The sequence below is a fragment of the Saccopteryx leptura genome, chromosome 2 (genome assembly GCF_036850995.1).
Source record: "Saccopteryx leptura isolate mSacLep1 chromosome 2, mSacLep1_pri_phased_curated, whole genome shotgun sequence".
NCBI lineage: Eukaryota > Metazoa > Chordata > Mammalia > Chiroptera > Emballonuridae > Saccopteryx > Saccopteryx leptura.
The window spans coordinates 312,708,088-312,721,623 of record NC_089504.1 but is presented as its reverse complement, the minus strand read 5'-3'; the positions used below and the strand labels follow the sequence as shown (position 1 = coordinate 312,721,623).

The 13,536-nt window shown below is 40.4% G+C and overlaps 1 protein-coding gene across 1 annotated transcript in view; it reads left to right on the top strand.

Moving 5' to 3' along the window:
* The window catches only part of DGKI (diacylglycerol kinase iota), a 356,858-nt gene that overhangs the window by 113,516 nt on the left and 229,806 nt on the right, over positions 1-13,536 (top strand). Inside the window, 1 exon segment of the mRNA XM_066362797.1 lies at positions 10,826-10,921. Coding sequence (XP_066218894.1) covers positions 10,826-10,921 — 96 coding nt within the window.

The following is a 13,536-nucleotide window of genomic DNA, read 5'->3' as shown; positions in this document are numbered from 1 at the left end:
TGGCAACCGTTAAAATGTTCTCTGCATCTATGAGTCCGTTTCTGCTTGTTCATTTATTTTGTTTTTTAGATTCAATTTTTTTTAACATATTAATTATTTTTATTTATTTATTTATTTATTCATTTTAGAGAGGAGAGAGAGAGAGAATGGAGAGACAGAGAGAGAGAGAGAAGGGGGGGAGGAGCTGGAAGCATCAACTCCCATATGTGCCTTGACCAGGCAAGCCCAGGGTTTTGAACCGGCGACCTCAGCATTTCCAGGTCGACGCTTTATCCACTGCGCCACCACAGGTCAGGCTAGATTCAATTTTTGATAGCTATGTATTTATTGCCTTTTATTGTCCATATATATTTTTTTCTTCTTAAAGACAACCCTTTAGCATTTCTTGTAATGCTGGTTTGGTAGTGATGAACTCCTTTAGCTATTTCTTGTCTGGGAAGTTCTTTATTTCTCCTTCAATTTTAAATGAACAGCCTTGCTGGGTAGAGTAATCCTGGTTGTAAGGACTTAATTTTCAGTATTGCTCACGGACCAGTCTTCACATCTCTGATCCGTTCTCAGAATCCTAGGAACATAGCTCCTTTATATGAAGTCAGATGTGTTGAAGACTAAAATAAAACGCCCATGAATCATTTGAAGCACTACTGTCTGGGTATGCAGCTGTGAGATAAAAAGAACCTCTGTGCGCATGCTCCACAGCTCCCACCATGCTGACAATGAATGGAACTTATCCTTTATGGCGTCGTGCAATCCAAGTTTGATTTCGTCAGCTCAAGCTGTCTTTTGCCTTCTTGGTATTTTTATAGAGGATGATGTCACTTAACATTCCAGGCACTTGATGTCCTCCTGTCTGTTATTCTTTCTCCCCTAACCCAAAGGTAGACAGGTTTTGTATCAGTGGAAGTAGATATCTTTGCTGATCTTTAACATTTTAACCATAAGACCTCCTCAGAAATTATTAACTGGGGTTGAAGATCGCAGCCTGAAATTTGTACATCAGTTAGAACACATTTATTGAGAGTCCTTATAAGTGTGTCGAGTTCTTGGCAGAAGACATCTCTGTGCATTGAGGGGCTTCGTTGCTTCCTACAGAAATGTGAGGAACAGCAGGAAGGGAGAGGAGGGCTGCTCTAAAATTCTAGCCATCTTCTCTTGATGATGAAGCTTGTTTAGCATCTGTAGTTGAGCTGACAGTGGGAAATTCATGTTCTCTTCCCATAACCAAGAACATGGCAGGGTGGGGGGAAAAGAGAAGAGTTTTCAGATTAAGTTAAATCAATTCTTTTTAGCACATATGCCATGATTTAATGTCCTTTGATATTACAATATTTCTCTCTCCCAAGCATACACTTATTCATCTTGTTTTCTATCAGTCCTGAGAATGCTCAGGTACAAACCTTAGTGCATTGAGTTGTGTTTAGAAAGAATGTTTCTCTCCTGAAGTTTTCCTTTATCCCAGGACAGTTATTTAAGAAACTCTTAACCATAATCCAGCATAGGAGATACTTACGCCAGTGATTACATGTAAACAAATGGATAAAATCACAAAGGATGCATGACCAGGCAGTGGCGCAGTAGATAGAGCATCGGACTGGGATGTGGAAAACCCAGGTTCAAAACTCTGAGGTTGCTGGCTTGAGCGCGGACTCATTCGCCTTGAGCACAGGCTCACCAGCTTGAGCATGGGGTCACTGGCTTGAGCATGGTATCATAGACATGGCCCCATGGTTGCTGGCATGAGCCCAAAGGTAGCTGGCTTGCAATCCAAGGTCGCTGACTTGAGCCCAAGGTCACTGGCTTGAGTCCAAGGTCACTGGCTTGAGCAAGGAAGGGGTCACTTGCTCTGCTATAGCCCTCCAGTCAAGGCACATATGAGAAAGCAATCAATGAACAACTAAGGAGACTAAGGAGCCACAACAGAATTGATGCTTCTCATCTCTCTCCCTGCCTGCCTGTCTGTCCCTGTCTGTTCCTCTCTCTGTCTCTGTCACACACACACACAAAAAATCACAAAGGACATGTATGGATCAATGATGGGTGTGAGGGACCCAAAATGTTAATTTAATATTCATGATGTGCCAAGTAATTTTCTATTTGAGATGCAAGATTCTAATGAGGGTTTAAATTATTTAGATAGAAACTTTCATTAAGTCCTTTTTCTGCTCCTTGAGTGACATTAGTTAAGACACTTGATTCTGTCAGCCTAAGTGTTCTCATCTATAGATAGGGACAACTATGACCCCTCCTAAGGGGAACTTCATGGGTGTTGTTAGGATCAAATGTGGTTGCAAATGTGACGGTTCTTTGTAAATTGTGCAGCCTGCAGAATTATTTATCTAGAAATAAAATATTTGATGAATTTATTAACTCATCACACATTTGAGTACTTACTTTGTCCTAGAACTTGTGTTCGTTTTTTGGAATTCTGAGATGAGGAAGATGTTTCTGTCTTTAAGAAGCTTAGAGCGCAGTGGACAGAAAAGAAATCAACAAGTAAAATACAGGGTGGTGACACCTAGAATGGAGGGGTACATAGGGCACCACGTGACTGTGGGGAAGGACACTCCATCCCTGTTTGATGTTGGAAATAGTCATTAGAAATGCTTTTAAAAAGAAGTGTCCTGCTTGAGCCAAAGCTTGATTGTACATATTGTATTCTGAATCCCATAGAGAGGTATGTACTCTAGTATTTCATCAAAATGGTATTATGGGCCGCTGGTGGGAAGCTGCAGCATATCAGAGGGAGAAGCGACTAGGAACTAAGATGGGGTTCATGCGTAATGGTTCTTTGTTCCCCTCTCTTCTTCATGGGCACCCTACCCTGTCATGTGGCCTGTGGTGTTAATCACAGTGGCAGAAAACAGTTTTGGAATTTTAACAATGGAGGGAAACTGAACGCCTGGTCTGAAGGCTTATTTAGAGAAATGCTGTGTAAGGAGTTTTAAGATGTGGCTCTGAAAAAAAGAAACATAATTGTGGACTAATATCACTGTTAGAAAACAGAAGCCAAATAGTGACCAACCCTACAATTTCTAACTACAATCATGTGAAATGTTTTTCTCAGAAGAGAGGATTGTTAGAGATATTTGAGTGACTTTTTGATGTTGAGTTCTATGTGCTCCTTATACATTTTGGTTATTGGATTTATCATTTGCAGGTATCTTTTTTTTTTTTTATAAATTTTACTTTTTAATGGGACGACATCAATAAATCAGGATACATATATTCAAATATAACAAGTCCAGGTTATCTTGTCGTTCAATTATGTTGCATACCCATCACCCAAAGTCAGATTGGATTGTCCTCTGTCACCTTCTATCTAGTTTTCTTTGTGCCCCTCCCCCTCCCCCTTTCCCTCTCCCTCCCCCCCCCCCCCCCCCCCCCCCCGTAACCACCACACTCTTATCAATGTCTCTTAGTTTCACTTTTATGTCCCACCTACGTATGGAATAATGCAGTTCATGTTTTTTTCTGATTTACTTATTTCACTTTGTATAATGTTATCAAGATCCCACCATTTTGCTGTAAATGATCCGATGTCATCATTTCTTATGGCTGAGTAGTATTCCATAGTGTATATGTGCCACATCTTCTTTATCCAGTCATCTATTGACGGGCTTTTTGGTAGTTTCCATGTCCTGGCCACTATGAACAATGCTATTTGCAGATATCTTGTTGATGGTTTCCTTCACTGAGCAAACATTTTTAGTTTGATGATCATCTCATTTGTTTATCTTTGCTTTTTGTTGCCCTTGTCCGGAAAGATATATCCAAAAAAAAAAAAATATGAAGAACAATGTCAAAAAGTTTAGTGCCTGTGTTTTCTTCTAGGGGTTTTATGGTTTCAGGTCTTACATGTAAGTCTTTAATTCATTTTGAGTTTATTTTTGTTTATGGTGTTAGAGAGTGGTTCAATTTCACAGTTTTCTGCATGTATCTGACCAGTTTTCCCAACCACATTTATTGAAGAGACTGCTTCACCCCATTGTATATTCTTTTGCTAAGACTTGACTTGCTTTTACTTGAAAATTTTTTACTTTTCCTAATGAGTGTTGTTTTCACCCATTCCATCTACGTCACTTTAGTTTGCACGTCTCCGCAAGGAGCTACACCAGGGTTTTCTGTGGTCTGTGTAAGTGTGAGACTGGTCCTCTGGTTTGACCTGTCTCTGCCATTTCTGTATCCCTGCCCCTGTCTGCTCCCTGGGGTTTATCTCCCTCTGTCAACCCACTCTTCTGGACTTAATGTGTTTGTTTATCTGCTGCTATTTATTAAGCATTAATTTGGCTTGGAGTGTCTTAAGAGTCTCCCAGATGAGGAGGAGGAGAATGGCAAGAATTTAAAAAATAAAATGGAGAGGTTTGCCAATTTTTTGGTGTTAATGAGGATGACAGGCCCCAACAGTGCTAGTTATGCTTCTGGCAGAACAGGAGTGGAGCAGGCTGACAAGAGTCCCCTCCCCCTGACTCTCGGGTTGAATTCTCTTTCCTCTATTTCCCTGTGGTTCAGGGGAAGAGGGTCATCTCAAAGGCCTATAACTGTGACCCCCCTGGAATGTGTCACCTCTCCTCTGCTCCTTTCACCAGTAAGAAAACAGACAGAAGTGGTTCATAGTACCTCTGAAGTTGCGAGACAGATTAGGGTGACCCTGGAATTAGGATCTGAATCCTCACGTTTCTGCTAATTATAGAATCCCAAAAGGGCCCTGTCCTGACTCCAGTGTATGCTGGTCTCCGGGAGGGGCACAATCATTTCCTCAGTTTCCCTTTGCAAAGGGCTTTGAGGAGTGGCTGCCAGTGGGCTGCCTGAGACACAGGTGAGCCCTGACTCAGTGAGCTCAGACTGTCGCCAGCCTTGTGCGTTTTGGTGATGAGTATACTGTTGTAGGAGTCAGTTTCTGTGTTTTGAGAACATGAATTTAATAGTTTCCTTCACGTATCCCATTTTCATTTTTGTGTTTTCCTACTTAGGGATATGTAGTCTCTTATTTTTAGTCTGCTCCCCAGAGTCCGAAGCTTCTTGTCCTGCTCTGATCGGCTCAGATGGTTTAGCGTGACCTGCTGGATTTTCTGCCTTGCGTCATTTCATTCCTTGATGACTCTTTGCTCACGTGCACTCTCGCTGACTGTGCACAGGCCTTCCCCTTCATGCATGGCAGGGTCTGAACCCTTCATGTAGACATCAGAGCGGTCTCCAGTCTTCCGTTGACAACAGTAGACAGTTGGCCCCACCCAATGTGAAATTATATCCTCCAGAGATTTCCTCTCTTGCTCTCTGCCGGGCCATGCTCATCTTTTCAATCCAACTGATGCTATTTATTTTACTCACTTTTTACTAGGATTCCTCACGATACCTCTACCATCGTGCACTGTCTTACAAACCTTCGAAACAGATCAGTGTTTGTTTGTTTTTAGTTGGTCTTATTCTAAGTCCTTTGTTGGATTTCATACTCCCTGAAGGGAGGGACAGTGTTTTCTGCATGCTCTTTCTTCTTCACAGTATAAAGTATAGCTGTCCACAGGGGCCTCATAGCTGTCTGGTGACTGATGTCAGGGAATTGATTGATCATAGCCTTTCTACTCGATCAATAAGAAGGGAAGATTTCACTGGGAGTCGATGGGCTCTTAGATGGTTTATAACTCCTGAAAGGTGTGGGAGGTGTGAGTCCAAAGCTGCTTAGGAAATAAATGAATTTATGTTATTTTAATTCCAACTAACTCCTTTTAAATTTCCTTCCCAATACAATGTATTGTGTGAAGTCTTAAAACACACTCAGTTGTTGGATCTTTTCATTCCTCCCATTTGTATCCTCTCTTCACCCTCATGGTGGCAACCTGCAGGGGTTGCTTCCATGAACACCATGCCAAGCCCAGCCAGTTTGGGGGAAAACAAGCTAAATTTCTAGAAAGGCAATCATGCTCAAAAGGGAGAAAAAAAAATCTCATCTCCTGGGCTAGAATCCAAGTTTCCAGTGTAGAGTGAGTTAGCCTATTTAGAAAGTGTGTCTGTTGCATAGACAACGTATGTCTACTCTTAAATGTCACATGCTGCTCTTGCGAGAGTGACTTCATCTGGACTTAGAGATGTCTTCCCTGGTTTTAACATTATAGCAGAAAGCATGGGAGGTGGATCTTATGCTGCCTCCACTGTTTTATGGTTTGTTTTTGACCATTCTACTGGCCTAAACCAATGCTAAAAACAGTGGTGGAAAAGCCACCCAGATCTGAAAGGGCATGTTGATTTTAAACCTAGCATCCCAATTTCAATTCAGCTTTGTCTTCCCTTATTGGAAAGTGTCCTCCAGTCCTGAGGGCTAAGGAAAACAGAGCCTTGGCACCAACAAAGCCAGATCCTAGATGCAGACCACTTTTCCTCTCCTGTGGTTGACGGTGCTGAGAAGTGACGTGCATTCTCCCAGGCAGGTAGACACGTCACATGGTCACTGCACCGCCTCACTGTTTGGTTCAGGGACAAATTAGGGAAGCAGAACCTTCATGTGGGATTGCTTTAAACTGGGTTATGAAACTGGGTCATGTTATCTTTAGAAACCTTGAATGAAAAGCTGGGAGGAGGCAGGGGTGTGTGTGTGCGTTGCGTGTGTGTGTCTGTGTGTATGTGTGTGTGTGTACGCCCACTCATTTTAGTCTCATCTCAAATGACAAGTTTCAGCAGGTCTGTGCCTTCTTTATAAGCCTCGGGCCTCAACATTTTTACCTTTGGGTTTAGGTGTCATCACTAATAGAGACTGCCACTCAATAGTTTCTCCTGCTCCTGTCCCTGTTTCAAAAATGTCAGGTTAATCAAGAGATCAGATTGCCGAGAGCACAGGAACTCGCAGCCAGGTTAATAGCGGGGAAGCTCTAAAGTGGTTTTATGTACTCTCACCAGTCCTTTAATTTCCAAAATTGTGAAAATTTTAAATGAAATCACAGTGGCTGCAGGAGGGAAAGCCATACAATCCTACAATCTCACGGGTCAGTGAGAACTATCCAGGTCTGATCTGCCCCTTGGCGAGTGATTAACTAAACTCACATCATCCAGTAGAAATAGATATAAAGTGGAAAGGAATTCTAAATTTTCTAGTAGCCACATTTAATGTGAAAAAGTGAATAGAAGTAGGTAAAATGAATTTTAGCACCATATTTTGTTTAACTAAATCTATCAAAAATATTATTAGTTCAACAGGCAATCAATATAAAAATGATCAGTGAGATGATTTACATTCTTTTTTGTTCACATGAAGTCCTAAAAATCTGCTGTGAATTTTATGCTGACAGCACATCTCCATCCGTGCTATAACTGCATTATCAGCCATCTGCTTATTGGACAGCGGAGATCCAAACCATCTGAGACAGATTTTACCTGTTAGGATCCTGAAGGCTCTTTCCTTTCTGTATTTGTAGGAACATTTACATAGGACTCATATTTACCATTTTCTTGTTGTTTTAAAACAGAGGATATCTTCATTGAGTGTAAATTATTAGCTGCTGGTGTCAGTGCACTCCATCTGTGTTACTCAGTTTGTGACACTCCCCCCTCCCAGCCTTTATCTGTTTACTTGGAACTATTGCTAGGACTTCAGTAGAACTTGAGAGCAAAGAATCAAACTCTATATTATCTATCTATCTATCTATCTATCTATCTATCTATCTATCTATCTATCAGTCATATTTCTATCATATCTACCTACCTACTTACCTATCTAATTCATCCATCCATCCATCCATCCATCCATCCATCCATCCATCCATTTATCCAATCTATCTTATCTATCTACCTACCTACCTACCTACTTATCATCTATCTATCTATCTATCTATCTATCTAGATATACAGGTGGATCTCTATTTTTAAGTAGATTATATAAGGCAGAGAATATGCTAAGTCATAATAAATCATTTGAGTAAATCATTTCAGGAGAGAAGTTTTTGGACTTTGAGGAAAAGGCTAAAAATAGGAGAGATGTTCTCAGGTGTATCTATAGAGACCTGCCTCAGCACTCCCAAGTACAAAAGAGATGTTATCTTCATTTAGAAATGGGAGAGCTGTATCTTTTTGTCTGGCACAGATGGATTCTCGGAGTTGCGTACTATTTGAGATGGTGTTTCAAGATGGGTGTGTAGAAAAGAAAGAAAGACATTCCTGGGTGGGGAGAAGGGAATGAACAGAAACCACGACACACAAACGGGAAAGTGTGGCTCTATTTAGGGAAGAGTGACAGGGGGTGGAATGTGTGCAGGTGAAGAAGGAAAGTGAAGAGACACAGATCAATGTCGTTCATGGGAGGTCTAGGAGGTCTGCTTAAATTTGGATTTTATTTAATAAGTAATACGGAATCATTTTAAGTATTCTGCACAAGAGAGAAGCAGACCATAGCTGTGATTTCAAGGAATTCATTATACAGCAGTGTCAAGTATCAGAGAGAATGTCAGAATCAGAGTCCAGAGCAGGAGGAAACAGGGTTCAGAGATCAGACATGCTGCTCTGTGTATTGTAAACAACTTGGGGGTGGATGTAGATAATGAAGAGAATCCAGACAAAAATATGAGCAGAGAGAAGAAAGAGGCCTATGTTAGCTAGGATAGACTAGATTGGAATAAATACAATACTCAAACATGGATAAATACAGAAGTTTACTTCTTACTCATGTAACAGCCTGGACAGTTCCAGGTAGAGATTATAATAACCTGTCCCATAGTTATTCAGTGGCCCAGACAGAGAGTTGCTCTTACATTTCATCAGAAGGCTTCTAAAGTCATCCCAGCAAGTGGCTTTCCAGTAATCCAGGATGGGAACAACGCAGGCAGAAATGTGGGAGGTTTTAATGGACCAAGTCTGAAACTAGTACACGCCACTCCTGCCCTGTTCCATTGGTTAGAACTTGGTCACATGGCCAGGGAGGCTGGGTAATAAAGTCTAGCTGTTCAGGAAAGAAAGAAAAATGATGTTGGTGAATGGCTAGCAGTGTCGGCTGCAGAGACCAAGGAGAGAAACTGAAGCTCTTAATGTGCACAGATTTTTCTTTCATTAGGATTATTGTCTTAGGGTATGTTTCCAAAAGTGAGATTGCTCAGTAAATTTATTTCTGTTTTAATGTATTATATTGCTTCTTGAAAGGCTTGTATGAGTTTGTTTCCTTTTCCCTATTCCCGGGATCTCCTTGGTAATTTTGAGTTGACTCAGTGAGTATCTATGGCTTCATGTCTCTCCTGATAATCCCTCTGGGCTGGCTACCTATGCCACCTCTCTCCTCCTCTCTCACCTTCTTCTCTGTTGACGGTACAAGGGAAGAGAAGTATCAAGTCTAACAGATCCATCACAGACAAGTTCTTGAATCTATTATCTAATAATTATGGAGAGGCAGGGCAGGGTTTTCTGGGCCATTGGGTCTCAGACTCTGCCGCTCATCGTCACCTCCAGAACTTTGAAAACAACTGATATCGGGGTTTCATTTCAGCTTAGTTCAAAAGAACTCTCCAGGAAGGGTGCGCAGGTATTCTTAAATACTCCCCAAGTCAGTCTAATGAGCAGTGAAATGTGTTAGAACCGCTGTGGCAAGAAGCCTCCATCTTTGTCTTTCCTTCTTCCCTTGCGAAGATTGGCATTTCCAATCAGATCCTCATTCAAGAATGAGGTTAGCTCATTAGTCCTGCTGTGTCTGACTTTGATGAGGTTTATCAGCAAGGTGGGATGCAGTGTGCAGGGGGCAAACCACCCCTGACCCAGGGTGACAGATAGCGGCTCAGTGTGTGAGTGATGTACTGCTAAGTCTGACTCCTTGGGCTGGCCTGCTTGTCCCTACCTTACTTGCCTTCTCAAGGACTTAATTTCTGGCATGCCCAGATTGGTATTACCAATGGTTTTTTACTATTTCCCCATTGCAGCATGTTACAGTTCTGTTTCTTAAAGAGTTGGCAAAATTTTTGCTGTGTTTAGACTTCCCTAGCATTTGCTGCTGCAATTATGTGTTTAGTCCATATTCTCAGGTAAATTTTACTCTGTGGAGTACCCCACTAACCCAGTGCCTGGTACCCATGGTGTAAAAAAAAAATGCTTATTGAATGAATTAAAGAATAATAGGATTGTATCTTGTGAATGGTTAGACGTTCAAGTTGGATGGTACATTTTTAGTCGTGGAATATCATAACTTGTAGAGATCAATTTCTTTAGGAAACCTAACAAAGAAATGCCTATTTATTCAGTTATTATTTTTTTTACAAATATTATCCTCATCTATCACTGTGTGAAAACTTTTAGGGTCTGGACCTATTCTGGACTGTTCTCTGTTTGCCACCAGAAATATTTGAATATTTTTAGAAGCAGGGAAATTTTTTCATTTGAAAAACTTACAATCAATGGGAGTGGGGAGCCCTACTGCACTGGCAAAATGTTTGCATTAGTAAAAATTTATTAGGCTTTGAGTACACGGTGACTTGAAACTTAAAACTGGGTTTCAAAAAACCTGTGGCTTAGAAGTATAATTTACCCATTACTAGGATTAGGATTAGGTGTGTTTTCAGTGTTTACTTAAAATACTTTAATATTACTATCCTCCTTTTTAGCTAATTTTCTCAGCAAATATTACCATGTCTATGTATAAAGCATCTATGGACCTAATTTCTATTATCATTATTGGCTCAAAGTTTTCTCCGACACCCTTTTCTGGTTCTAGAATTTTGGTAGGACCAACACCAGCAGTATTTTCAGGGGTAAAATGAAAAGTGTTTAAACTACTTGGGTTCACTCAATTTCTTGTATCCCGAATCAGAATTTGAGTACTTTCCCCTTTAAGGAAACTGAAGTCAGGTGGGTCTCTTCCTTCCAGGAGAATGCAGTGAATGGAGAGCACCTGTGGCTGGAGACCAACGTGTCGGGAGACCTGTGCTACCTGGGCGAGGAAAACTGCCAAGTCAGATTTGCAGTGAGTGTGCCCCTCTGACGTCTGGGCTCCGACCTCATGGGGGGCGGGGGAGCCCTCCAAGTGCAGTCTGAAGCCAGTGGGGGTCACCGTGCCTGAATTTCCAAGGAGAGATTTGGGAGAGTTTGTCCCTTGTGAGACAGTTGACAGAGAGAGTGTATCAATTAACATGGCCTCCAAGGGGTCAAGGTGAATGGTGTTCGGGCTTGGCTCTGCCTGCCAGACCTTGTTATCCATGTGCTGCCTTATGATAACACCCAGGGTTGGTTTGGGTTTGTGTGTTGGGCGGGAGAAAGGGAGACTCTGGATGAGGGAATGTCTCCTTATGTAGGGGTGGGTCTATCTGTAGAGGAAGGTTCTCTGTGGAAGGGGCAACTTCTTTGCAGGGGAGTGTGGTGGGCATGACTATTGGCTAGCAAATAATTCACACTAAATTCTTCAGGGTAAAATTCTGAGAACCATATAAATAGTCAACAGTCAACTGCATCGGACTATCCTTTGCTTTTTAAAACTGACTTTGAGTTCCTATTTAGAACAATCTGTTTAAATGTTAAATTCTCTTTACACTCTGTGAAGGGAACATGGTTGCCAGGCAGTAAGTTGTAAGGAGCTAAAATTTTAGTGTTAAGAAAGTGAACTTAAATTTTTATGTGGCTTCAGATGAGGGGTTCAAAAACAGAGTAATCAGAAATTGGAATAGTAAAGAAGAAAAAAATGTTCCTTCTTGGAAGATGGGCATCCTAATGGATGTAATAATTTTTTTGTCTTATGCTTGTTTATTATGTGAAAAAAAGATTTAGGGCAAGATGGACCTTAGAATCACAAGTGAATATGTTTTTTAATAACTTATAAGGAAGAAATGGAGTTTCCATCAAGGCTTATAGAAAAATATAGCCCCTGAGAACTTTTTTCAGGCTGCCTGGAATCACAAAACTGGAAACTAAGACCTTTAAAATTACATTAACTCTTTTGATGCCTAGTTAATAGGTTTTGTTTGGAAAACTTCATGAAAATTTTGGAAGACCAGAGTTTGTTTTATTGAAGTTGGGAATCACTAAATGTCACTGAAGGGCCCAGATTTGTAGACTCTCAATTTAAAGTCAAGGAACTTGGGTTTGCATCTCAATGTTACCACTCATGTGTGACCTTGAGAACTCTTGACTTTTGGGTGTTCTCGACCATCTCGGAGGAAACATGGAGTACAATGAAATTATTTTTAATTTTGCTTCCATCTCAGATCAGTATTTAATTGTTTACATTTCTTTTAATCTGGTTTACATTCAGTTGATTTAAATATCATTCCCACTTTGTGCATATCTGTTTTTAATGAAAGTGTAATTGCTTGCAGTTTGGTTAAATTAACCAAAACCAAGAGAAGCTCAACTATTTGGACTAAAACCTTATAAATAATAAATTAACATTATCTTAGTTAATGACATCAACACTGGTCTTGATTACAAAAAGTGGAGAAAGTGAAAGCCAATCTTACTTGCGTATATACTTCTGAAATATTATTGACTGATATTGCTGCCAACGGATAGACAGTAATTTGTTACGGAGTTCTGTCTTATTTTCAAACTACTGCCTGTGACTTCTTGTGCTCTTTTAAGGTGAGCCACATATCACTTCTTTTGGCAAATATCTGAACGTATACATATATCTTCTTAAATTTTATATTAATAATTAGCATTGCTACCCAGTGATTATAACTTGATCACTGTTTTCTCTAGGCCAGGAAAACCAGCAAGGAGAATAAAGGAAATTTTAGATAGATGTAAGGAGGTGATAGAGTTGTGGAAATTCCCAGTGTTCTGTTGAACCTTTCTCCAGATTTTCTCCCGAACGCTTGGCTCTATTAAACTGACTTCCCAAAGTGTCTTGATGATGAAGAGCTTGCCTCTGAAAAATATTGATTAAATGAAGGGATAAATCAGTGAGGGACCTGAAGACCTAACTGTGTTTCCTCATTAGAAGTTCTTGAAAGCTCAGTTTCTTCACCTGTAAATTGAGGGTAATGTTGTTTGGAGGATTAATTGATATAATGCATTAAGAGGACTTATTTGCCATAGTAGTTGACATAATGAATTAAAAGGAAAAAATAAAAAGAACAGGAGCAATTTAATATATATATATATGTATATATATATATGTATATGTATATATATATATATGTATATGTATATGTATATATATATGAAAATATAAACAAAGGCACCCAAATTAAAACAACTATGGAGAATCAATATCGTGCCTATTCAGTTAAGCAGGGATTTGGAAAATAGTAATACATACTGCTGGTTAGTTTAAGCCAAAATAGATACTCTTATTGTTTGGTGGCATGGGCCTAAATTGATACACTCCACGAAATGGGCAGTATATAGTAAAGCATAAAAAATCTGGCACTCTCTATCTGATTGGAGCATCACATTTTGAGAGGGACATTGGCAAGCAGGAGAAGATGCAGAGGAACGTGGTTTAAGTGGTTTGGGGTAGGGGGTTTTGTAGAAGGATGAGTTAGATAACCTGGGTTGCAAAAGAGTACTGAAGAGGGAAAGGAGAGTGTGGACCTCCTCTCGTGTTTGAAGAGCTGCCTGGAGAGAGGGGAAGTCAGTGTTTTG